This window comes from Schistocerca serialis, chromosome 4, assembly GCF_023864345.2.
Source record: "Schistocerca serialis cubense isolate TAMUIC-IGC-003099 chromosome 4, iqSchSeri2.2, whole genome shotgun sequence".
NCBI classification, from domain to species: Eukaryota; Metazoa; Arthropoda; class Insecta; order Orthoptera; family Acrididae; genus Schistocerca; species Schistocerca serialis.
Window position 1 is genome coordinate 25,137,245 of NC_064641.1, and position 25,904 is coordinate 25,163,148.

A 25,904-nucleotide genomic window follows, 5' to 3' on the forward strand; every position below is an offset into this window, starting at 1 on the left:
AATCTTGCAAAAAGTGCATGAAACCTGTTAAAAGTGGCTTCGTCTGTGTCCAGTGTAACCATAAATTTCATTTTCGTTGCGGAAAGGTTGATCCTTCCCTGAGAAGCGACGATAATTGTTCTACTATGTGGAACTGTGCGGATTGTAAACAAAAGGCTGCATCCCTTAATGATCAAGAAACGTGTACGTGTGATGCAGCAAGGAAGACCGACAGTATCAAAAAGGAAAACCTATCATATATTACAATTATTGGACTCTTACAGGACAAATTAAAAAAAAAACTGTACGAGAAATATGAATTAAATCCACACAAGTCGGAGCAATGGCGTGGTAAAACAAAAACCAAAGATGTGAAAATAGGTGCTTCATCCTCTGAAAATGATCTGTTGTTAATTATTGCTGAGCTACGAGAGGACACAAAAATTCTGAGTGATGAAAACAGAAGACTCAGGCTTAAATTGGAAGAGAGTGTTCATCAGGTATGTCTTAATATCCCCAAACCTATGGAAGGATTGCCCGAAAGTGAAGCTACGACTAAAACGGCTCACAACAGGCCTAGCAGTAGATGGGTAACTGTAAAATCGAAGGGGAGCGCTTACAAACATATTAACAATAAACATAGGCAGGACTTTGGGTTACCATTAAATAACAAATATAATTCGCTTCAAAACACAGATGACATAGAAACTGTATCAGCACACTCATCTGATAAGGTGGCACAGGACTCTCAAAACTTAGCAAACAGCCAAGTAAGGTATAAGAAAAAACGCAAAATCAAGATTTATTCAGACAGTTACGCCAGAGGATTAGCAGCTATGTTAACGGAAAGCGGACCTCATGTGATTAACGAGTTTGAAATAGAAAGTACCGTTAAATCAGGAGCTGGTTTATGAGATGTTTCAACATCGATCAAGAAAGAAAGCACAGTCCTCGCGGACAGAGACTTTGTAGTGTTAATGGCCGGAGCAAACGACGTCAGCAGAAACGAAAGGAAGACAGCTACTTCGACACTGAAGAAGACTCTCGGAATGTTAACCCACACCAACGTGATTGTTGTTAATGTGCCACATCGACATGATTTGCCCCAGTGGTCATGTGTGAATAAGGAAGTGGAGCAGACAAACATGGAGTACAAAGCTATCTGTAAGCACTTTAAGAATGTTTCCTTAATTAATGCCAGTAGTTGTAGCAGAGGATGGCATACCAAGCATGGTCAACATTTCAGTTATCTAGGTAAACGTGTTCTAAGTGATACAATTATCGGAATAGTATTATTGGATAAGCTAGAGAAGGAAAAAAGACCAGTAATGTGTTTGGATTATGTTTCAACTGAGATGACAAAAAACTTGTATATATAGACCAGGTTGGGTGTTCTAGTAACATAAGCACACAACCTGGTCAACTTTCATGCAGTAACAGTAGGTCATGTCAACTAAGAGAATATGCAAAAAAAGAAATGCCTAAAGTAGAGTTTAAAATATGCTACCTCAATATTCAGGGCATGGCAGATAAAAACTTAATTGTCAACGAATTTTCAAATGAAAACGTGATAGATATTCTATGTTTAAGTGAACATTGGTGTCTTTAGAGGATGATCTTGGGTACAAAGTATTGGGTGATTACACACTACTTACAAGGAAACCTCCCCATCACACCCCCCTCAGATTTAGTTATAAGTTGGCACAGTGGATAGGCCTTGAAAAACTGAACACAGATCAATCGAGAAAACAGGAAGAAGTTGTGTGGAACTATGAAAAAAGTAAGTAAAACATACAAACTGAGTAGTCCATGCCACGATAGGCAACATCAAGGACAATGGGAGGTAAAGAGCGCCGTGGTCCCGTGCTACGGAACGGGAGGTCCTAGGTTCAAGTCTTCCCTCGAGTGAAAAGTTTAATTTTTTATTTTCAGGTTATGTGACAGTCTTATGTTTTCATCACTCTTTCGGGAGTGATTATCACGTCCACAAGAAAACCTAAGTCGGGCAAGGTAGAAGAATCTTTTTACCCATTCGCTAAGTGTACAAATTAGGTGGGTCGACAACATATTCCTGTCATGTGACGCACATGCTGTCACCAGTGTCGTATAGAATATATCAGACATGTTTTCCTGTGGAGGAATCGGTTGACCTATGACCTTGCGATCAAATGTTTTCGGTTCCCATTGGAGAGGCACGTCCTTTCGTCTACTAATCGCACGGTTTTACGGTGCAGTCGCAAAACACAGACACTAAACTTATTACAGTGAACGGAGACGTCAATGAACGAACGGATAGATCATAACTTTGCGAAAATAAAGAAAGTAAAATTTTCAGCCGAGGGGAGACTTGAACCAAGGACCTCCCATTCCGCAGCTACTCACGCAAACCACAGAACCACGGCGCTCTTGAGCTCACAATCTCCTTGATGTTGCCTATCTTGCGCATGGGCTACTCAGTTTGTATATTTTGTTTATTTTTTTCCATAGTTCCACACAACTTTTTCCTGTTTTCTCGATTGATCTGTGTTCAGTTTTTCAAGGCCTATCCGCTGTGCCAACTTATAACTAAATCTGAGGGGGGTGCAATGGGGAGGTTCCCTTGTTAGTTGCTATTGCAGAAAACAGCACTTACGTGGTGGGGTAGCAATATATGTAAAAACACCTCTTGCACCAAACTGTGGCAGGATAGATCTCAATACCCTTTGTGATGAAATGCATTTTGAAATGTCAGGTCTAGTAATTGAGAGCCTTAAGCTAATGGTGGTAGTAGTGTACAGGCCACCTAGTGGTGACCCCCATATCTTTCCGGAGAAACTTGAGGAACTCTTAATGTACATATGTATACCAAAATGGAAAAAATACAATGTTGTCATTGGAGGGGAATCAATTCAAGTTTTGATGTCTTGCAGGACAGAAAAACTGTGACAGAGCTCAAAAATGTGCTTCGACAATTTAACCTGTACTATGTTAACTGCAAACCTACCAGAGGCCCATCCTGTCTAGACAATATATTTACAAATATTAAGAGAACTTTTATGTCCACTGATGTAATTAGTTCCCCTTTCTCAGACCATGATGCAGTACATCTTAGTCTTAATAATGTAACTTCAGACTGCACCAAACCAGAATCTAAAACTGTGATTACTAGACCAGTGAGCAGAGAGAGGATGGATGGGTTTAGACATGCCCTCACTTATTTCAGTTGGGGCACATGTTTTATTAGGCTTCAACACTGTTCAGCTGATATTGTATTCACAAAGCTTTTCTCCGTCTTTTTAAATGTATTTGAAAATAACATCCCTCTGAAAAAATGTACAGTGAATATTTGTAGTAATTACAAGAAAAGGAAAACGAAGGAATGGTATACTCCACAGTTAGGGCAACTGAAAAGTACTGTTATGCTGTATTCTAGTCTGTACAAAACCAGTAAATCAGAACTGTATAAAGACCTGTATGCTAAAGCTAAATGCAAGTATAGGAAGGCAATAAATGAAACAAAGAAACTGCATAACATAGTAAACATTGAAAAATCTAACAATAAATGCAAGAAGGCCTGGAGTGTAATAAACTCCATTGCACACACTAAACACAAGGAGGAAATTGCCATTACCCCAGAAGAATTTAATAAATGTTGCATTCAGTCCATTGAAGAAATTAGTTGTTCAATAATCAAACCACCTGAAAATGTATTATGGACAGCTGCTTTGAAAAGCTTTCCCCAAGCACCTTCACTTTCACAGAAGTGAGCCCAAATAATATCCTAAAAATAGTGAAAAATTTCAAACCTTCAGTTAGTGTTGATTACTATGATATGTCATGTAATTTGTTGAAAGATGTTATTGATTGTGTGATTTATCCTTTAACCTTTTGTGTTAACAAATGCCTAGTTGAAAGTAAGTTCCCCGACATACTAAAAATTTCTAGAGTTGTGCCCATATACAAAAAAGGGGAAAAGAACTGTCCCGCTAGTTACAGACCTATATCCATAACCCCAGTTTTTTCAAAAATTTTAGAAATGATTATGTATGAGCAAGTTAGTGCCTACTTGGGTAAACTAATTATAATTAGTGATAAACAGTTTGGATTTAGGAAAGGTAAATCCACAACAGATGCAATGGACTCCCTCGTAAAATTAGTCCTAGATGTGTTCGAGGCTAGGGACTATGCCCAGGCTACATTTTGTGACCTGAGCAGAGCCTTTGACTGTGTAGAGCATGACACTGTGCTGAATAAGCTAGTTTACTATGGTTTTGATGACAACAGTATAAATATGTTGTGTGCATTGGTAGGGAGAAATCAAATTTGGTTAATGTTAGGTACGGAGTACCTCAAGGGTCGGTGCTTGGACCTTTACTGTTTATACTAATGATTAATGACCTGCCCTTACTCATAAATTTTCATACAATATTATATGCTGATGACACAACTTTTCTACATAAGAGCTCTGATCTAGATACACTGAAAACACTGACCGAAAATACCCTTGCTCAGTCCTCATCATGGTTCAAAGCTAATGGCTTCTTGCTAAATGAAAACAAAACCCAGACACTTTACTTTAGCCTCAAAGAGATTCCTAACTACCAGGAATTAGAAACTGTTAAATTTTTAGGTGTTACTATTGACAAAAAAATGGTGTGGGAACCACACATTAAAAATATATTGGCTAGGCTTTCAAGAGTTATTTATCTAATTAGAAATTTAAAAAGACATGTTCCCAATGACTATGTGAGATCAGCATATTTTGCCTTCTTCCAAAGCATCATCTCTTATGGAATTTTACTGTGGGGTAGTAGCTGCCATGTAAATGACATTTTACTTTTACAGAAGAAAGTAATAAGAATAATAACGGATTCTGATAAAACAGAACATTGTAAACCTCTGTTTATTAAATTGCAGTGTCTTACAGTAGAGAACTTATTCATCTACAATGTTTTAATGTACATTAGAAACAATGTGTCTAATTTTGTGTTGAGAAGTGATATTCATAGCCATAATACTAGAAACAGAACATCTGTAGATGTACTATATCATAGGTTATCAAAATCGCGTAACTCTTACCTAGTTCTTGGACTAAGGATGTTTAATAGACTAAGTGCTGACTTTAACGAACTGCCTGTAAATATCTTTAAAGCTAAATTATACAAGCTACTAGTGAACAATCCGTTTTACACCATTGATGAATTCTTTGAAGATGAAAATACTGTATTCTAACGTGTACCTATTTTATGTAAAGCAATTTACATTGATATAGTAGTTTATGTAGAAATATATGCTCTTGACTTTGTCTATTGCTGTAATCAGCTGAACTACAATAAAATTATTATTATTATTATTATTATTATTATTATGTGCTTCTTGTTCTACAAACAGTGCTTGGTTAATATTATGCCAGTTCTCCAACTTGTAGTCCATATTGTATAATATATACATATATATACATATTTTGCGCGTGTGTGTGTGTGTGTGTGTGTGTGTGTGTGAGAGAGAGAGAGAGAGAGAGAGAGAGAGAGAGAGAGAGAGAGAGAGAGAGAGAAATATAACATTTGATTTCTCTGCTGATTTCAGGGATCACTTGCAGTAAATAAAATGCCAAAGGGAACTGCTCAGGGACCTGAGGATTTACATGCAAATACTAAGTTCACATTGAAGACACCAAAAGGGACACGAGATTATGGACCTGAGCACATGGCACTTCGCACAAGTGTTCTTGAGAAAATCATTGCTGTGTTCAAAAGACATGGAGCAGAAACTATTGATACACCTGTTTTTGAACTCAAGGTGAATTTTGATTAGCTCTTCCTGGAGTACTCATTACAGACCTTCCTTCAGTTTTTGGGCCATTTAACATGTTATGTAACATTCCCTCACTCTAGAAGCATTAGTATTCCTTCATTTTAATGTGATGTTAAAAACTGTTGGTGCATCATGAAAACCAAATGTACATGCAACAATTTATTACTATTGTCATTATTATTATTATTATTATTATGTTGAAAAGCTAAGTAAGTGAAATATGCCAAGAGGGTGCAGCTTGCTAATCCAAGTTCATTGCTCCCCAGATGCATTGTGGTACTTTTTGTAAGAAAAATTATGTTGTTGCCATTTGGTTTCTGTAACGGATTCTTTACGTACACAGTCTTAAAGATAGGTTTTCAGAGACCACAAATTGTAACTGAACTGCCTGTAGATTGTCTTAATCTTGTAATAACAGAAATTTAGCCACACAACACCATAACAATATCGTTCGCAACTGGCATCAAAGGCCATCCTAGATAATATCAAGAAGTTACTGTGTCATGTTTGTTCTAGCAACATGTTGTCTTTTTATGAGAAGTTCATGATTGTAGTCAGTCCCACTGTCTTGTAACTTACTGCTATTATAAAACTGTAGTGGGTGGTAATTCACAAGGCCCATAAACAGTTAGGCCATCTGGTATTGGAATGAAATACTTGTTACCCATCTGTATGCAATAGATGCAGTACTTTCATAAGATGTGGAGTACTCTTCGGGTGATTACGTCATATTGTTCTATTTTTGCTTATTACAGGTGCACCAAAATGTTTAAAATTTTACCTTCTAGTGCATATTATATGGTATTTTCAATGGTTATAGTGACAGCTTCCAAGAGGTATACAAAGATTGGCCTAAGTAGGGATTCCTCTGCTTTTTCAGCTGATTTTCCCAGAAGCATGTATATAGGGAAGTAATTCTATTAAAAGTTAAGTTTCTTACTGCTCCAAAAACAAATGACATAAGGGCATTGTTTCTTGTCTGGTTTACTATGTATTCTTCAGAGGACTCCTTCACTCTATTGAGCAACACACACACACACACTCTGTAGCTGAAGGAGAGGCAATTATTGATGGAAAGTGGGATCTTTTTGTGGTATTTAAACCCCATTGTAGTCTCAAGTAGGGAAAAAAAAACAAAGTTTCTTACCACTGCCTAGTCCACAGAGTTGCAAAAGAAAAAGAAAAGAAAATAATCAGGTAGCAACAAGGCTGTAATGTTGCCTGCAAATCTTTGTGGACATTGTCAATTCAAATAAATGCTACTAAGTTGTTAGACTTCTTTCTTTGCCTTCACAAACTCCATGTTTGAACCCTGTTGTTTGGAGGTCTACATCAGGAGCTTCTCCAGTGACGGAACAGTCCCTTATTGAGGGATGTTCGTCAGTGAGTTTTCTATTGATAGGGTAGTGCTGTTTTGTTATCTTCCGTGCACTCATGGCTGACTACCATTATTGGTTATATTCTAGTAGCAGATTGTATAAGTAATGGGAATTTATCCAAACAAATCACTTGCAAAAATGTAATATGCAGCCCATCCTTTCCCATTCATGTCGATTCAGATTTCCTTAAACTGTAGCAACTGAGAGTGAAATAAAGACATCCACATGTAGCAGTCACCAACCAGCTCAATGACTTCAACAGCAGTGATCACTGGACATCACTTAACAGGACCAGACTGTCACGAACTTGCTCCTTGTGACAAATCCACCTATGGAGGTACCAGAAAGTCTCTTTCCAGAAGACAGAGGTGCAGTGACAGGATTTGCACAAACCATTGTACCTGCAACAAGGAACTGACTCAGTGGAGAGCTTCAGAATGCCCCCAATGTGGAGCTGAAGGGCAGTCAATCACCCACCTAGCCCGGGTTTCCCCTGATACATCATCTCAGGGGTCTGCTACAAGATGTCCAATCTCTCACCACTGAACCATTGGGATGCCTGGCCTACAGTGACCTGTGTTTGTGATTTAAAAAATGCAGTGGACAAAATAGATATGTTCATTTGGCTTAAGTTTTTAGTAGTTATTGAAATTTTTAATTTATTTTTTCCAATGTGTGTAAGTTCAGCCAAATAAATAAATCCAAACAAATCAAAAACAAAATAAATATGTTTATTCTGCTGCCAAGATAGTTTCTCATAAGGGATTTCTTGCACATTGCAGCAGCTAGCTAGTTCATTGATGATTAGAAGCCATGGAGGTGGAAGCCTGTAACTGCGAGAACTATTTTAATCAGATTTTTCAAGATTTGTGCTGCTTCATAAACCTTCTTTCAATAACTGTTCCACCTAGATCTAGCTAAATCTTTAGGGCTGTTAAAATCTGAATCTTTCTTGTGACTGTTCTGATTCAACATGGAGGGGTATGTGGTCAACTGTTTGGACCTTAGAGCCAATACTTCTCACTCAAGTAGCTCCTTAGTTGGTTTCACAAAGCTGAGTGTGCCTTGTTAAAGACATCACATCAAAGCAAAATCTCTTGCTCCTTTTTTCTCTTTCTCCTTTCTGTTTCTCACTTTGAAATACAAATGGTTATACACATTTTCTTAGTACTATGTTGTACAGGTTGTGTGATGCTTTACTATTCTTCTTTATGCTATCATTACTGATTTTAACATAGATCTATGTACGTTGAGACAATCTCTACAAGCTAGTACTTAACATGTATTAATTCATATTTATAGTAATGGCTAGTCCTTTGTGGCATGTGTCACTTGTATTTTTAATGTAAATTTTTCTGTTTTGCACTTGCTATTTTATTAATATTTATTGCAGGAAGTGCTTACTGGGAAATATGGTGAAGATTCAAAATTGATATATGATTTAGCTGATCAAGGAGGGGAAATACTTTCTTTGAGATATGATCTCACTGTCCCATTTGCTCGTTATCTGGCAATGAACAAAATAAGCAACATAAAACGTTACCACATTGCCAAAGTTTATCGCAGAGATAACCCAGCTATGACAAGAGGTCGATACAGGGAATTCTATCAGTGTGTAAGTTTGGTTATTGATGTTCAGTGTAGTACATTGTCTGTATTGTCAGTAAAATTATCACCAATCTGCACTTGCTTGTTTTCAGTGTTTCCTCATATGATATGTATTGTTATTATAATTATAATTATTATTACTACAAAAATAATAAATCATGAAATAATAAATCATTTTTGTCATATTGTAAAGGATCATTAGATTGACTTTGGTCTCCTTCGTCTCATTTCATTATTTGATAGTTTTATAATATTTAATTTTACTTGCTTTTTCAAACAAAAATTTGTTACATTTAATAATATTTTTTAAAGGATTTTGACATCGCAGGCCAATATGACCATATGATTCCTGATGTTGAATGTGTTCGTGTTGTATATGAGATACTGAACAGTTTGAACATTGGAGATTTTGTTATGAAAGTTAATCACCGACAACTTCTTGATGGCATCTTTGAAGTTTGTGGGGTGCCTGCAGATAAATTTCGGTCTATATGTTCTGCTGTAGATAAGCTTGACAAAGTAGGTATTGACCTTCATTTTTTTCATGGCGTGTGCCATTTAGTTAAATTATTCATTGTGTTTCATATGTTTTTTCTCTTTTAAAATTTAGCTATCCTGGGAAGAAGTGCGTCATGAGATGGTTTCAGAAAAAGGTCTTCCAGAGGATGTGGCAGATCGAATTGGAGAATATGTGCGCCTCAGTGGTGGACAGGAATTGGCTGAGAAACTACTGTCAGATATATCATTAAAGAAATCGAAAGATGCCTGTGAAGGCCTTGAAGCTATCAAGCTATTTTTGCACTATTCAGACTTGTATGGGGTTTCTGATAAAATTAAGTTTGATCTTAGCTTAGCTCGTGGTCTTGATTATTACACTGGAATTATCTACGAGGCTATCTTATTAGGTAAGTGTGTCCTCACATTTATGCAGTGTATTGTTATTTACATGTTTTCAGAAGAGTTCTCTGGTGGTAGTAACAAAAGAAGTGGTGATAAGTATTAACCTGCTTACCAAAACATAATGGGAACATAAGAATGAATGAAATTATTCAAGCTAGCGAAGGGAGACAAAAATTTAATAGCCATGGGGAAACTGGAATTCGATAGTTGGAAGAGAAGGAAAAGTAGTAGGTGAATATGGACTGGGGGAAGCAATGAAAGGGGAAGTCATGTGATAGAATTTTGCACGGAGCATAATTTGATCACAGCTAACACTTGGTTTAAGAATCGTGAAAGAAAGCTTTATACATGGAAGAGACCTGGAGACACGAGAAGATTTCAGATTGATTGTATTATGGTAAGACAGAGATTTCAGAACCTGATTTTAAATTATTAGACATTTCCAGGGGCAGATGCAGACTCTGACCACTATTTATTGGTTATGAACTGCAGATTAAAACTGAAGAAGCTGCAAAAAGGTAGGAATTTAAGGGGATGGGACCTGGATAAACTGAAAGAACCAGAGGTTGTAGAGAGTTTCAGAGAGAGCATTAGGGAACGATTGAATAAAACAGGGTAAAGGTATACAGCAGAAGAAGAATGGGTGGCTTTGTGAGATGAAGTAGTGAAGGCAACAGGGGATCAAGTAGGTAAAAAGTCGAGAGCTAGTAGAAATTCTTGGTAAGCACATGAGATATTGAACTTAATCAATGAAAGGAGAAAATATAAAAATGCTATAAATGATGCTGGCAAAATGGAATGCAAATGTCTAAAAAATAAGATAGACAGGAAATGCAAAATGGCTAAGTAGGAATGACTAGAGGACAAAACGTAAGGATGTAGAAGCATATATCACTAATAGTAAGATAGATACTACTTACAGGAAAATTAGAGAGACCGTTGGAGGAAAGAGAACTGCCTGTATGAATACCAAGAGGTCAGATGGAAAACAAGTCCTAAGCAAAGAAGGGAAAACAGAAACATGGAAGGATAATATAGAGGGCCCTTACAAAGGAGATGTACTTGAGGGGCAGTGTTATCAAAGCACTGAAAGACTTGAATTGAAACAAGGCCCCAGGTTCAAATGGCTCTGAGCACTATGGGACTTAACTACTTTGGTCATCAGTACCCTAGAACTTAGAACTACTTAAACCTAACTAACCTAAGGACATCACACACATCCATGCCCGAGGCAGGATTCGAACCTGCGACCGTAGCAGTCGCGCGGTTCCGGACTGCGCGGCTAGAACCGCTAGACCACCGCGGCTGGCAAGGCCCCAGGAGTAGACAACATTCCGTTAGAGATACTGGTAGCCTTGAGAGAACCAGCCATGACAAAACTCGTCCATCTGATGAGCAAGATGTATGAGACAGTCGAAATACCCACAGACTTCAAGAAGAATATAATAATTCCAATTCCAAAGAAAGCAGGTGCTGACAGGTGTAAAAATTTCTGAACTATCGGCTTAATAAGTTTCAGTTGCAAAATACTAACTCAAATCCTTTACAGAAAAATGGAAAAACTGGTAGAAGCCGACCTCACGGAAGATCAGTTTGGATTCCTTAGAAATGTAGGAACACGCGAGGCGAAACTGACCCTATGACTACTCATAGAAGATAGGTTGAGGAAAGGCTAACCTACGTTTATAGCCTTTGTAGACCTAGAAAAAGCTGGAATACTTTCTTTCAAATTCTAAAGGTGGCAGGAATAAAATACAGGGAGCGAAAGGCTATTTACAACTAGTACAGAAACCAGATGGCATTTGTAAGATTTGAGGGGCTCAAAGGGAAGCAGTGGTTGAGAAGGGAGTGAGACAGGTTTGTAGCCTATCCCAAATGTTATTCAGCCTGTATATTGAGCAAGCAGTAAAGGAAACAAAAGAAAAATTTGGAGTAGGAATTGAAATTCGTGGAGAAGAAATAAAAACCTTGAGGTTTGCTGATGACATTGTAATTCTGTCTGAGACAGCAAAGAAATTGGAAGAGCAGCTCAACAGAATGGACAGTGTCGAGAAAGCAGGATACAAGATGAACATCAACATAAGCAAAATGAGGATAATAGAATGCAGTCAAATGAAATCGGGTAATTCTGAGGGAATTAGATTAGTAAATGAGACACTTAAAGTAGTAGATGGGATTTGCTAGTTGGGAGCAAAATAACATGTTGGTCGAAGTACGGAGGATATAAAATGTAGACTGGCAATATCAAGAAAAGCTTTTCTGAAGAAGAGAAATTTGTTCACATTGAGTATAGATTTGTGTGTCAGGAAGTTCTTTCGGAAAGTATTTGTGTGGAGTGTAGCCATGTATGGAAGTGGAACATGGACAATAAACAGTTTAGACAAGAAGAGAATAGAAGCTTTTGAGATGTAGTGCTACAGAAGAATGCTGAAGATAAGGTGGGTAGATCAAGTAACTAATGAGGAGGTACTGAAAAGAATTGGAAAGAAGAGAAATTTGTGGTACAACCAGACTAGACGAAGGGATAGGTTGGTAGGACACATTCTGAGACATCAAGGGACCATCAATTTAGTGCTAGAAGGAAGCATTGGGGGGGGGGGGGGGGGCGGAGGTAAAAATTATAGAGGGAGACAAAGAGATGAATACAGTAAGCAGATACAGAATGAACTAGGTCACAGTAGCTACTCAGAGATGAAGAGGCTTGCACAGGATAGAGTAGCATGGAGAGTTGTATCAAAAAGGTCTTTGGACTGAAGACAACAACAAAAGCATGATTCAGTATGGATGAATACAGTCTGTGTGCTATTTCCAAGAATTTTCTGCCATTCATTGCAAAAATGGCTCTGAGCACTATGGGACTTAACATCTGAGGTCATCAGTCCCCTAGAACTTAGAACTAACCAACCTAAGGACATCACAAACATCCATGCCCGAGGAAGGATTCGAACCTGCGACCGTTGTGGTCACGCGGTTCCAGACTGAAGCGCCTAGAACTGCTCGGCCACACTGGCTGGCCATTCATTACACAATGAATTGAAAATTCTCTGTTCTCAGGAAACATATGCTTGATAATATTGAAGTCTGATGACTGAATGGAGAGGAGGAGGGGATACTGGCAGAATTGAGCCAGTGTGGTCTGGTCAGAAGTTGTGCCAGGATGTGTCAATCGGTAACAATGTTGCCTGTAAAAGGAAATATCCCAGATTATATTTCTGGTACAGCAAACAGTCTTAATTGGCCAAGAATTCCAAAAACAAATGACTGGAATAGTACAGAAATCTGAGTGTTCTTGCCTCAGAAAGCTGCTGTGTTTTGGGATGTAAGTGTTCCCATTATTTTGTATGCAATCTGTGTTCCATCTCTTGGGATAATTCTACTTTTATTTAGGGCATAACATATATTTAACTTATTGAAAGAAGTCAAAACAGGTTAATAAAACATGAAACTGCAGAAGACATAAATAAAAATAAAAATTAAAAGGATCATAATTTAACCTACAGTATAAGAACTTACTTCATTTGCAAGTCTTAATAAGGTGTGAGGGAAGACGAAGGTTTAAGCAATGGCCTGTTAGTAGGAACCACGTGAATCATTTGTGAAAACCTTGGAAACCGTATTGGGATAGCTGGATCAGTTTTACTGCCTGTATCCTCTTCATATGAACAGATTTCTTACTTCGCATTGCATTTTGGTTTCTTGCAGTTGCAAGAAAAATATTACAAACTTCTAGCACAATAAGATGGCCGTAAAATATTACAGAGAAGATTAGGAGTTCACCGTGGGAAAAAGTTCAACTTGTGCTTAAAAAACAGTAGTTTCTTGTTAACAGTCTACAGCAACTCGTTTGGAGCTTCTTCTAATTGTGTGTTACAGAGAGCTGCACACTTTATTGAACAATTATTAAAGATGTTTTCCCAATATAATGGTCATTCCTCCATCTTGCTTCGAAATGAAACATTGTTTGAAAGTTGAGAAATATTTTCAGTCGTATTATACATCTGCTGACTGCTCAATATCTAAACAATGAGTAGTTACTTTTACTCCTTTCATTATGTGTGTTCCACCCAGGAATTTTTAGCAGCATATCCTGTGCAAACAGATTCTTCTCTCCAAAAGAGGGTTTACTGTTTGCTGTTTTATCCATTTTCTTACCTTTGTTTGATGCTTGTACATTATTTTGTAGGTCCCCCGCCAGCTCCCTGTCCCCACTTGAATAAATGGCTTGATCACCTGGTTCTCCAATGTGGCCTGTCCAGTAAAAGGAATGTACAATGCCTTAAATTTTTAACTCTTACAATAATAATATAATTTCAAGTCTCATTTATATGAAAACAATCACATTTACCTAGTACAAATAAGGGTTGCTGGAAATTAACTCTGCCATAGTCCTGTGCTTGAAACCATCTTTTTTATTTTATTTTAGCAAACAATGGCAGATGCTGTTTCAGCTCTTCCTAGGAATTTCAGTGCTGCTGGTCATCTTCTTTAGTCACATTTTCCCTGTCTTTTATTTAAACTCAAATTTAAAATCCATGCAAGGTCACCACAGAATAAATGCTTTTTGTGTTCACAAGTATGTCATTCATGTTTCAGACTTTTGTTAGCTACAATCTAGATCAATGCATTGGTCTGTGGAAGGACCATTATTTGGATCAAATGCACAATTCTGGCCTTGAATTTCCTGTAGTTTTCTTAAAGCATTGCAGATACATGAGATACAAAGAATGAAAGTGGGCACTGACAGATTAATACCAACATTTAACTGTTTGACATTGGAATAACAGGGTTGCAAACTGCAAATATAAAAATATTGGAACCTGTGGTTTGTCAAACAAGGAAGACTTAGAAAAAGAAAGGATCCAGAGAAGAATTATAAATGAACTCGAGATAAAAGAAATGAGATGTAGATCCGAGGATTCAGCAATGCTGGTTTCATATTCCAGGTTACCAGCTGTAAATTTAAATGTAATTCAGAAGTCTTAAGATTTGAACAAAATACAGGGTGTTTGTAAATGAAAATCAGGGTTTTAACACTTTATAATATTTACTGAATTAAACTTAGTTATAAATGATATGTCAATTCTGGCTGAAGTTAGGTTTTGATCCTCCAAGTGATAACATTCGTAGATGGTATCATCAGTTTGAAGATACCGGCTGCCTTTGTAAAGGGAAGAGCACAGGATGACCAACAGTTAGTGAAGATACAGTTGAGCGAGTGAGAGTCGATCACTCGTAGGCCAAAGAAATCAGTCCGGAAGGCTAGTTGTGAATTACAAGTTCCCGTGTTGACTGTTTGGAAAGTTTTAAGAAAACGCATACAACTACGTCCCTACCGTTTACAGTTACATCAGGCTCTAAAGCCGGCAGACCATGGATTACGTGCCAACTTCGCAAACAAAATTTTGTTTCATGATGATGGATATTTTCTGGATCATGTTGTCTTCAGTGATGAATTGACCTTTCACCTTAGTGGACATGTTAACACTCACAGTGTGCGCATCTGGGGCTCAGAAAATCCTCACGAGGTGGTTCAAATGCAATGAGATTTCCCTAAAGCGACTGTATTTTGTGCCATATCCCGGCGGAAAGTTTATGGACCTTTTTTTGTGAACTTACTGTAACTGACACTTCTTAGTTTGATACACTAGAGCAATGGCTCTTCCCTCTGTTGGAAGAAGATGAGCCAGGGAACTTCATTTTCCAGCAAGATGGCGTACCACCTCATTGGCATAGCCAAATACGCGATTGAACTTCACTGTACCCAAGCGCTGGATAGGCTGCAAGGGGCCCAATGACAAGGCTTGCTTTGCATGGCCTCCACATTCACCCGACCTAACGCCATGCGATTGTTTTCCTTAGGGGCTTCATCAAGGATCGTGTGTATGTGCCTTCGCTACCAGCAGACCTCCCTGAATTAAGAAACCGAATTGAAGCAGTTGTTGCTACAGTCACTGAAGACACACTTATCAACATTTAGGAAGAACTCTGCTATAGACTTGATGTGTGCCGTGTGACAAATGGTGCTCACATTGAACATTTATGAGGTTCTTGGTAAAACTGTTTGAGTTGCTCTTTCACTTGACATATCATTTATAACTGTAAGTTTAATATACAGCATTAAAACCCTAATATTCATTTATAACACATTGTACTGTTAAGAAACTACATAGAAAGAAAAAAAAATTGAAAATGTGTAGCAGTTGGTGTCCTTTTGCATTTAAACCTCTTCCAGTCTTGCACCTGTTATTATTTTACTATCCCTTCCGTAAACATATGCCGTCGTCATTCCTTTGTGCAGAAAGTGCATTGTGGTCTTGATGTGCTTTTTTTTCTGTCTGCAGTATGGTAATTCCACCAAATATGGAAGCTCAACACCATCCACTACATTGCATTAATTCCCTTTGTCAGACGTTGTGAGAATGGAGGAAATGGTAACCTCTTAGTTATTAATGACTACGATGACATTGCAGCTGGACGTGATGGTATTACTATTGACTCACCGAGAGTCAGTGCCTAATCGGAGTTGTTGGTTGTTGTAACTATTTAATATGAGACCAGGCTAAAGTAACCTGAATATGGCACTGTTCATGAAGCAATCAACTACAACTGAAAAACAGATTCCCGTGAATCCCCATTGAACAAGGCACTGTACACTGATGTGAAGGGCATATGGAAAGACACGCAAGAAGGGCAAGTTATCACTGCTCCACGCATACACGTGTGTGAGTTGCCAGAAGACAGTGCAGTGGAAACCTCGCCATGCACGTGCCTCCAGCAGCCGGCCTACGCTGTTACAGTTGGCGGCTGCTGCAAACACGCACATGCACTGACACAACACTTGGTGCACACAGCCTAGTTGCAGGATATAACAATAGTATATGTGCAACTGACTTAAAAGCATTGACAGTGTGACGGGTTTTCCAGTCACCACTACTTGTTTACTGTAATGACATATAATGGTTGAGTAGGACGTCCCTTTAAACAACATTAATAATAATGATGTGCTCAACATATTATCATACCACTGTAATTATTTTATTTAGCATGCTTCATTGGGAGATTGGATGAAATGACAAAGAACATCCCAAAACAATGAATTACATATCCATAGGGTGTAGTAGTGTGAACATAAATATGTGTTTCACAAGATTCAAAAATGTCCTTCTTAGAAGTTTGTATTAGTGGGTGGGGATGACAAGCCTTTCGATTTTATTCTTAGGGACTGTTTCTCAAGAGAAAAGCTGCTTTTGTTGTTTTGATCCCAACGAATCATGTAAAAAAATAGAAAGCAAGTTAATTTAGTTCAGTAATTGATATACAAATGAACCATTGTTGAAGTTAGATATAATGCACAAGTATACTTTAAAATATGTTTTTAAAGTAATTATTAATTAAGTGCTCATAGTGATCTTGTCTTGTTGTAGGTGAAAACAAAGCCAATGCAAATGAAAGTAGTGGAGTTGGCAGTATTGCAGGTGGTGGTAGATATGACAACCTTGTGGCAATGTTTGATTCTAGGCACAAAAATGTGCCATGTGTTGGTGTCAGCATAGGAGTAGAGCGGATATTTTCTGTCATGGAAGCACAATTGGCAGCAAATAATTCAAAGATGCGTACAACTGAAGTGGAAGTTTATGTGGCTTCTGCACAGAAGAACCTGCTGGAGGCCCGGATGAGTCTCTGTAGGGAGTTATGGGATGCAAACATTAAGGTCAGAACATTCATTTCTACTAAAGGAAGTGGAACTTGACTTAATCATTATGATAATCTACTGTTTTCTGGTTGCATAATTTTAATAACAGAGATGTACTGTGTTTTATGTAAAAATCTGACATCCAGCCTGACCCCCCACCCCCACCCCTCCCGCCCTCCTGATTCCTCCCATTTAACCAACCTGTGGTCACCTTCCAGGAATTCCTTAGCTCCAACTTGACCCCACCATCCTTTCCCAGGTCCTTTCCTGGTGTTCTGTTTCCTACTCAAGCTATACAGCATCCTACTCAGTTTCTATACTACTCACACTTCCAACCCATCGTCACAGGGATCGCAACCCTTTGAAGAACCTACCCAGTCCCCCGATCCAGCAGTTCCTACCAACCAGCTGTCCAGCAAGATGAATGGCTACTGCCAGACTGTTGCCAAGAACAAAGTTGACCAGCTGGTAATACAAAATACGTCTGAGCATAACATGCTCAATTTTAATGGTTGCTTCATAACCAGAACTGCCTGGATCCTTCCCTCCCCCAACAGCTTTTCTGAACTACTCCTCTGGGAGTTGTCCTTAACAATACATCTTCCACTCCTGTAATCATCCTGACCTCAATCTCTGATAATCCTCTGTCCCCACACCAAGCAGTCGCCGCTGCATCCGTCTTGTTAATCCCTCCCAAATTACTGTGGAAGCTATAGTCTGTTCAGAATTGCTTTAGGATTGACAGTTCAGCAGGAGCAGATGGAGGTGTAGAGCAGAGTTGCCACATCTAGTAGGGACTTACGCGCAATTTTACATTTCATTCAACTGACTCAAACTCACAGCTACTGACACTGTGTAAGTATGGAACTGACATCAATGTCTTGTGGAGGACCTTCACTTTGTTTCCATTTAAATTTATTTGTGGCAACAAGTTATTAAGATGATATGTACACGTTACAAAAATGCACTTTCTGATGATGTTGCCAAATTTTTGACATGTAGGGTAACTTTTTCATTATTGAAGTTGGGTGAACACATTAAGTGAAAGAAATCTTAAGAATACTTCACATTTCCATCTGCTGCAAACTGAATCTGTCAGAGTTTCCTAACAGGAGATACTGTTAGTTAAATATTATGCTCAATGATCCGCTTGTGTGTCAAGTACTAAACACTTGCCTGTAGGTCTGTAATTAGCCTGTTATTAAGTTTCCTGATCCATGTTCTTATTTCTAACAGAGCAGAAGATAATGTAATTAGATAGATAAAAAAACTACTCACCAAGTGGTGGCAAACATGCACATAAAATGAGGTTGTAATTAGGCAAGCTTTTGAACCCAGTGGCTCCATTAGGCGGGAGGTTTGAAAGGAAAGGAAGAGAGGTGAAGGAAAAGGCCTGGAGAGGTCTAGGAAAAGGGGTAGATTTCGGGAATGTCAGCCAGAATCGCGTGTCGGGGAGACTTACCGCATGAGTCTTTCCTCTCATCCTGTGTAGTTGTGTGTGTGTCCTGCTGCTGCTTTGTGACAAGATTTTTTTTTTTATCTAGGGTTAAATTATAGAGCAAAAAATAAGATTTATGCATGTTTAACACAATGACAAAATGTATCTTAAATGGGGCAACTGGTATTGAGGGAAATACCAAAGTAATACAGAACAGTACTTCAGTATTGCTATTGTATTGTAAACAGTGATATTTGCTGAATACCTGATATGAACTTAATTTGGACTTAGATACTGATAATTCCTTGTTATCAAAATCTCAAAACTTAAGAAAATATAATTTTGTTATGTTGGCACTTAGCATTGTAAACTGTCCATTTCAAACATGCCTCTGTATACTCAAGTTTCTGTTGTGATAATGGTACTCCAGTCAAATGTGTAAATTTATTATTATTATTATTATTATTATTATTACTATTACTGGGAATGTAACCATTAATTTGAACCGTGTTAACTCTACCAGATTGAAATGGCAGTGGTAAGGTAGCAATTGTAGTCCTATACGTTTTTTCCAGTTCATAGACTTTGTATTTTTGGAACTACGGTTTATGGAGAGATATTAGTTCCATAAGCTCCATGTTTCTAAAGTTATCACTTACATTAATGTTTCAAAGCTTAACCAAACCAATAATTTTCCCCTTTCACTTTGTCAAGGTGGGTGCCTTGTGAATAACAACTGAATGGCAAGATGAATTATCTAGAACAATTGATCATACTTTTCCCAGATTTTGAATTAATGCATGCATGCACCTGTCGATGATTCAGTGCTTTTGCTTTTCAGTGAATGGTCTTCTTTACTCCTGAAGTTTTCACATTTCTGTTTCTAGTATTGGTGAAGTGAGTGTAGTTTTATTTGATATGAACAGAGAGGTAAAAACAACATTGGTCCTAGACCAGTATTGCTTGCACCAAAATAGGGTTTGATGAGGCCCTTTACTAATTCTTCGTCACACCCAATTTTTTCAGAACTTGATGAGCCAAATGCTCTGCATGTTTCGACCTCCAACACTTCCCATTGGGAGATTAGGTGTGGTGAGGTTGCATCACCCTTACCACACAGCCTACACTTGGGGGTTTCTTTCTCTGTAGCCATGAGTTTAGTCTGTCTCCTCTTCAAGCCCAGGTTTGCATAACTTCTCTTAAAACATGGCTTTGGCATCATTTGCTTGCCATGTTTTTGTTTTTGAATCATAGTCCAGTATTCTACATGCTGCCTTCTAGTCCAGTTTTGTAGTCTTGATATAACCATCCCCTTAGTGATGATGAGGACAGGCTCTGATACAATAAATGGAGTCGTTGCAAATGTCCTGGGCAGCCTGTCAGCTTGTTCATTACCACTAATTCCTGAGTGACCAGGGACCCACAGCCGATTTACCATGTTGCTTTCTCCTAGCCTCACAAGGACTTCATGGCATTCGACAACGATCTTTGTACTGCTTGTAGGGGCTGCTAGAGATTTCAGACACGCACGGCTGTCTGAATGAATGGGCGTGTCACGATCCTTGTAGCACGTATGCAGATTCTTCTCCACAAGTAGTCTGACAGCAGATATTTCCAACTGCAATACAGTGGCCAGCTTCCCTAGAGACGATGTGTTCTCTAGTCCTGGCTGTACCTGTATACTCTGGCCCCAGCATTTTCATCTGTTTTCGACCTGCCAGTAAACCAGACTGCGTCCTGCATGTTGTTGTGCTTCATTGTTCCACTGCTCCCTACTCCAGTTGTTACATGGAAAGGCTTAAAGAAGCAGGTGGAAGTTAATTTAGCACATTCCCTACATTGCTGTGGGGTTTAGCATGTCCTAAAGGTACCCAGTTGTTTCCAGTTTTCAGCCTGCGTGCCCATGGCACTGCATCTGTTTTAATCCACAAGTGTAATTGGGGCAGGTCCGGCTTGGTTTCTATCCCAGCGGTGGATGTACTGCTAATTCTGCCTGTTATGATTAAGCAGGCCAGTCTCTGCAACTTGCCAAGCTCTTAAGCAACCACCTTCTATTCTTCTTGGTTCCACCACACTGTAGTCCTGTAAATTATCATGGCTCTTACCACAGTGTCGTATATCCAGTACATACTCGTGGGGTTTAGACCCCACTTTTTTCCAAATGATCTTGTAGTATTCATAAGTGTACCATTCGCTTTGGAAAATATTTTTACACCATGAGATCAAAAGTATCCGGACACCAGACCGAAAATGACTTAAAAGTTTGTGGCACCCTCCGATGGTAATGCTGGAATTCAATATGGTGTTGGCCCACCCTTAGCCTTGATGACAGCTTCCACTCTCATGGTCATACATTCAATCTGGTGCTGGAAGGTTTCTTAGGGAATGGGAGCCCATTCTTCACGGAGTGCTGCACTAAGGAGAGGTATCGATGTCAGTAGGTAAGGCCTGGCACTAAGTCGGCATTACAAAACATCCCAAAGGTGTTCTATAGGATTCAGATCAGTACTCTGTGAAGGCCAGTCCATTACAGGGATGTTATTGTCGTGTAACTACTTCACCACAGATTGTGCATTATGAACAGGTGCCTGATCGTGTTGAAAGATGCAGTCACCATCCTCGAATTGCTCTTAAACAGTGGGAAGCAAGAAGGTGGTTAAAACATCAATGTAGGCCTGTGCTGTGATAGTGCCATGCAAAACAAGGGGTGCTAGCCCTCTCCATGAAAAACACGACCACATCATAACACCACCGCCTCTGAATTTTACTGATGGCGCTACACACGCTGGCAGATGATGTTAACCGGACATTCGCCATACACACACCCTGCCATCGGATCAACACATTGTGTACCGTGATTCGCCTTTCCACACGACGTTTTTCCACTGTTCAATCATCCAATGTTTATGCTCCTTACCCCAAGCGAGGTGTCGTTTGGCATTTACCGGCATGATGTGTGGCTTATGAGCAGCTGCTCGACCATGAAATCTTCGGTTTCGCAATTCCCACTTAACTGTCATAGTATTTGCAGTGGATCCTGATGCAGTTTGAGATTCCTGTGCGATGGTCTGCCTATTACACATTACAATCCTCTTCAACTGTTGGCAGTCTCTTGCCAGTCAACAGACGAGGTCAGCCTGTACGCTTTTGTGCTGTATGTATCCCTTCACATTTCCACTTCACTGTCGCATTGGAAACAGTGGACCTAGGGATGTTTAGGAGTGTGGAAATCTTGCGTACAGACGTATGACACAAGTGACACTCAGTCACCTGATCACGTTCGAAGTCTGTAAGTTCCACAGAGTGCCCCATTCTGCTCTCTCATGATGTCCAATGGCTACTGAGGTCGCTGATATGGAGTACCTGGCAGTAGGTGGCAGCACAATGCACCTAATATGAGAAACGTATGTTTGGGGATGTCCATATACTTTTGATCACATAATGTGAGGTGTCCATGATACTTTCACAATCAGTGCCCATGGTAGTTATGCATATTTCATTAACCCCTTTACTGGTAGAGGTTTGTTGCAGAAGTATGTGTCCTGGAAATGCTTCCTTGTGGATGGTACTTTTTCTTGGGACCGACCCTTAGGTCCCAATTTTGCACCAGATTTGCACAATGCTCAGTGTGTGTTATGCCATTGTTCTATTAGTACTAGCAAATTTGCAAATTTTTACTACAAGTAAATTATCCGCATGCCCTAGGCAAAAGTAATCTCTAGGATTTAATTCTTCAACAAGTTCATTCACCAGTAGGTTCCACAGTAGTAAGTGCAGAACACCTTCTTACGGATTTACAGTTTTCTCATTCAACATGGTGGCTTCTATCTTCCATTCTTAATCAACCTATATATGTTGGTCATAATGCCATGCTCTTCTACAGTTCTAATCTAGATTCAAAGGTTCTGTTGCTAAAAGCCCCTAAATAGCCAGAGAGAGTGTAGAGCTTTTTCCACCTTGCCAAGAAGGTGATTAAGTGATGTTAGACAAGGTTTGCTGGTTGGTGTATGTCTTGGTTTTCATGTAGAGGACCTCACTTAACCTCTTTTTCATAATAAGCACAGCAATTGGTTTTTATAGTGTTTTTTTAGAGACAGGAGAACAAACTGTTTGGTCTCATATCCGTAGTCTTGGTATGATCGATTCTCCCTGACTTCAGAATGAAAATTTCCTCCAAGAATTAGGAATGACCCCTGCTTGTTGCTGAACAGCTGAAATGTCCCTAGTTTTCTTGAAGTCAGCACATTCTCTGGCAGATTTCCAGCTTTCCCATTAGCTACCCGTAAACCAGTACCTCACTGCAGCTGAATCTTGGTCTGTGGTGTCTGCCAACTGGCGTTGAGGGAAGTGAGTCTTGAGGAGCACATCCAGCATCTCACATGCTGTTCTTGTATACTCACCATCCTTCTTCCTGAGTGTGCCTGCTGGATTGTTTGATATTCTAGTGACGATTTAATGAAGTCTGGCGCATGTAGCTGTATTTTTCACCTCCTCACAGAATGCCTTGCAGGATATTCCCTCCATTGTTCCTGATCTATATTAATGACGTAGGAGACAATCTGAGTAGTCCTGTTAGATTGTTTGCAGGTGATGCTGTCATTTACCTTCTTGCAAAGTCATCAGATTACCTAAATGAATTGCAAAATGATTTGCTAAGATATCTGTATGGTGCAAAAAATGGCAATTGACTATGAATAAAGAAAAGTGTGAAGTTATTCACATGAGTACTAAAAGAAATCCATTAAATTTCGAATAAGTGATAGGTCACAAAAATCTGAAGGCTGTAAATTCAACTAAATATTTAGGGATTACAATTACAAATAACCTAAATTGGAATGATCTCATAGATAATGTTGTGGGTAGAGCAAACCAAAGGCAGCAATCCATTGGCAGAACATTTAGAAGGTGCAACAGGTCTACTAAAGAGACTGCTTACACCACACTTGTCCGCCCTATTCTGAAATATTGCTGTGCGGTGTAGGATCCACATCACAGGTGACTGATGGATGACATCGAAAAAGTTCAGAGAAGGGCAGCCCGTTATGTACTATCATGAAATAGGGGAGATAGTGCCACAGACGTGGTACGTGAAATGGAGTGGCAATCATTAAAACAGGGATGTGTTTCATTGCGACGGGATCTTCTCATGAAATTTCAATCACAAGTTTTTTCGTCTGCTTCAGTAATTCAGTAAGACCCAGGACGGGAACAACTGAATTATATTCTCTCCCAGGGTTTCGACTACCTGTTGTTGTGCCCTGAAATGAGAAATATCCTGCCCACTATTCTTCCCAATCCTCCCACAGTGGTATTCTGCCGTCCACCAAACCTATACAATATACTCGTCCATCCTTACACAACCCCTGCTCCCACCCTTACCTCATGACTCATACCCCTGTAATAGACCTAGATGCAAGACCTGTTCCATACATCCTTCCACCACCACCTACTCCAGTCCAGGGATGAACATCACCTATCCCATCAAAGGAAGAGCTACCTGTGAAACCAGCCATGTGATCTACAAGCTAAGCTGCAACCACTGTGCAGCATTCTATATGGGCATGACAGCCAACAAGCTGTCTGTCCTCATGAATGGCCACCAACAAACTGTGGCCAAGAAACAAGTGGACCACCCTGCTGAACACGCTGCCAAACATGACATCCTTCATTTCAGTGACTGCTTCACAGCCTGTGCCATATGCATCCTTCCCACCAACACCAGCTTTTCTGAATTGCACAGGTGGGAACTCTCTCTGTGATACATCTTATGTTCCCGTAGCCCTCCTGGCTTCAATCTTTGTTAGTCAATGTCCTCACCCATCCATCCCCTTCCCTGTTGCCCCCCTGTGGGCCTGAGGGTTAGAATAGGCCCAAGGTATTCCTGCCTGTCATTAAGATGTAAGTAAGATGAGTCTCTCACTTTTTGGCCTTTATGTGATGGTCCCCTGTGGGGCTTGATTTCCAATTTTCAAAAATTTTCCCAAAGATGGGGCAATTGGGGAAGGGCACCTTACATGGTGCATAAAGTCCATTGTGCATTGAGATCTTCGACCCACTTTATCATTGTGGCATTGCAGTCCCACTCATCCTCTGTACCTTGAGTGAGAACACCTTCCTGGGTGCGTTTTCCTCCACCCACTATGCAGTGTCGTTTTCTGCGCCGATGAAGACCATGGAATTCTTTGCACCTCATATCCAGCACGGTAGCCAGTCCGTTGCGGTGGTTGTAGCCCCCTGACTACACAGGGATCACTATGCTGATGCCTGTGCCGTTAGCTCCCCACATATGCCAAGGGGTAGATGCCCATCCCCCTGGGGCATCAGGATTCGTGGCAATGGCCATTCTGCCAGGTAGCCTTTGCTGCTGCTAGGTGGTGCCCATGGGGCGGGCTCCTGGTCAGAGTGGGTGGCATCAGGGCAGGTGACGCACGATGAAGTGTGCCACGTCATCACTTGCTGGTGTTCAAACGCCAGCAGTGTCTAAGCTTTCCAAGTCTCAGTACAATGCAAGGAAGTACGATCCTAAATTGTTCCGATCCCTGTCCACACCATGGGAGGAACACCAGGTTAAGGATGGCATTGAACCTTATTCACCCCAGTACCTTGTATGTGTGAGAGCTGATGGGGACTCCTTTGTCTTGATGAAGCCTCAGTTTTTTAGAGAGCATTTAGAGGACAGGTTTGGGGAGGTGGAGGGCTTGTCCAAAATGCGGTCAGGGTCAGTCTTGATAAAAATGGCATCCTCTGCCCAGTCATGGGCATTACTCACTTGTGACAAGTTGGGGATGTTTCTGTTACCATCACAAGAGCTTAAATATGGTCCAGCGTATTACATTCCACAGGGACCTTCTTTTACAATCTGACAACGAGCTGTGCACGTGCTTAGAGCAACAAGGAGTTCATTTCATCTGGTGTGGCTATCAGGGTCCGACCGATAATCAGGTTGCCATCGGTGCCTTCATCTTGGCTTTCGAGGGTGGCACATGTCCCGAGAAGCTCAAGGTGATGGTCTACCATTCAAGCCATATATCCCTCCCCGAATGCAGTGCTTTAAGTGCTGGAATTTTGGCTGTATGTCTCCCCGCTGTACTTCCTGCATCACATGTCGAGATTG

General features: G+C 39.8%; 1 protein-coding gene across 3 annotated transcripts in view; it reads left to right on the top strand.

Moving 5' to 3' along the window:
• Positions 1-25,904, top strand: part of LOC126473660 (histidine--tRNA ligase, cytoplasmic) — a 55,202-nt gene that overhangs the window by 18,308 nt on the left and 10,990 nt on the right. For all 3 annotated transcript variants that reach the window (XM_050100893.1, XM_050100892.1, XM_050100891.1), the window contains 5 exons: positions 5,545-5,757; positions 8,545-8,766; positions 9,072-9,278; positions 9,370-9,664; positions 17,084-17,370. In XM_050100893.1, coding sequence (XP_049956850.1) covers positions 5,545-5,757; positions 8,545-8,766; positions 9,072-9,278; positions 9,370-9,664; positions 17,084-17,370 — 1,224 coding nt within the window. The remainder of the gene's footprint in view (positions 1-5,544; positions 5,758-8,544; positions 8,767-9,071; positions 9,279-9,369; positions 9,665-17,083; positions 17,371-25,904) is intronic.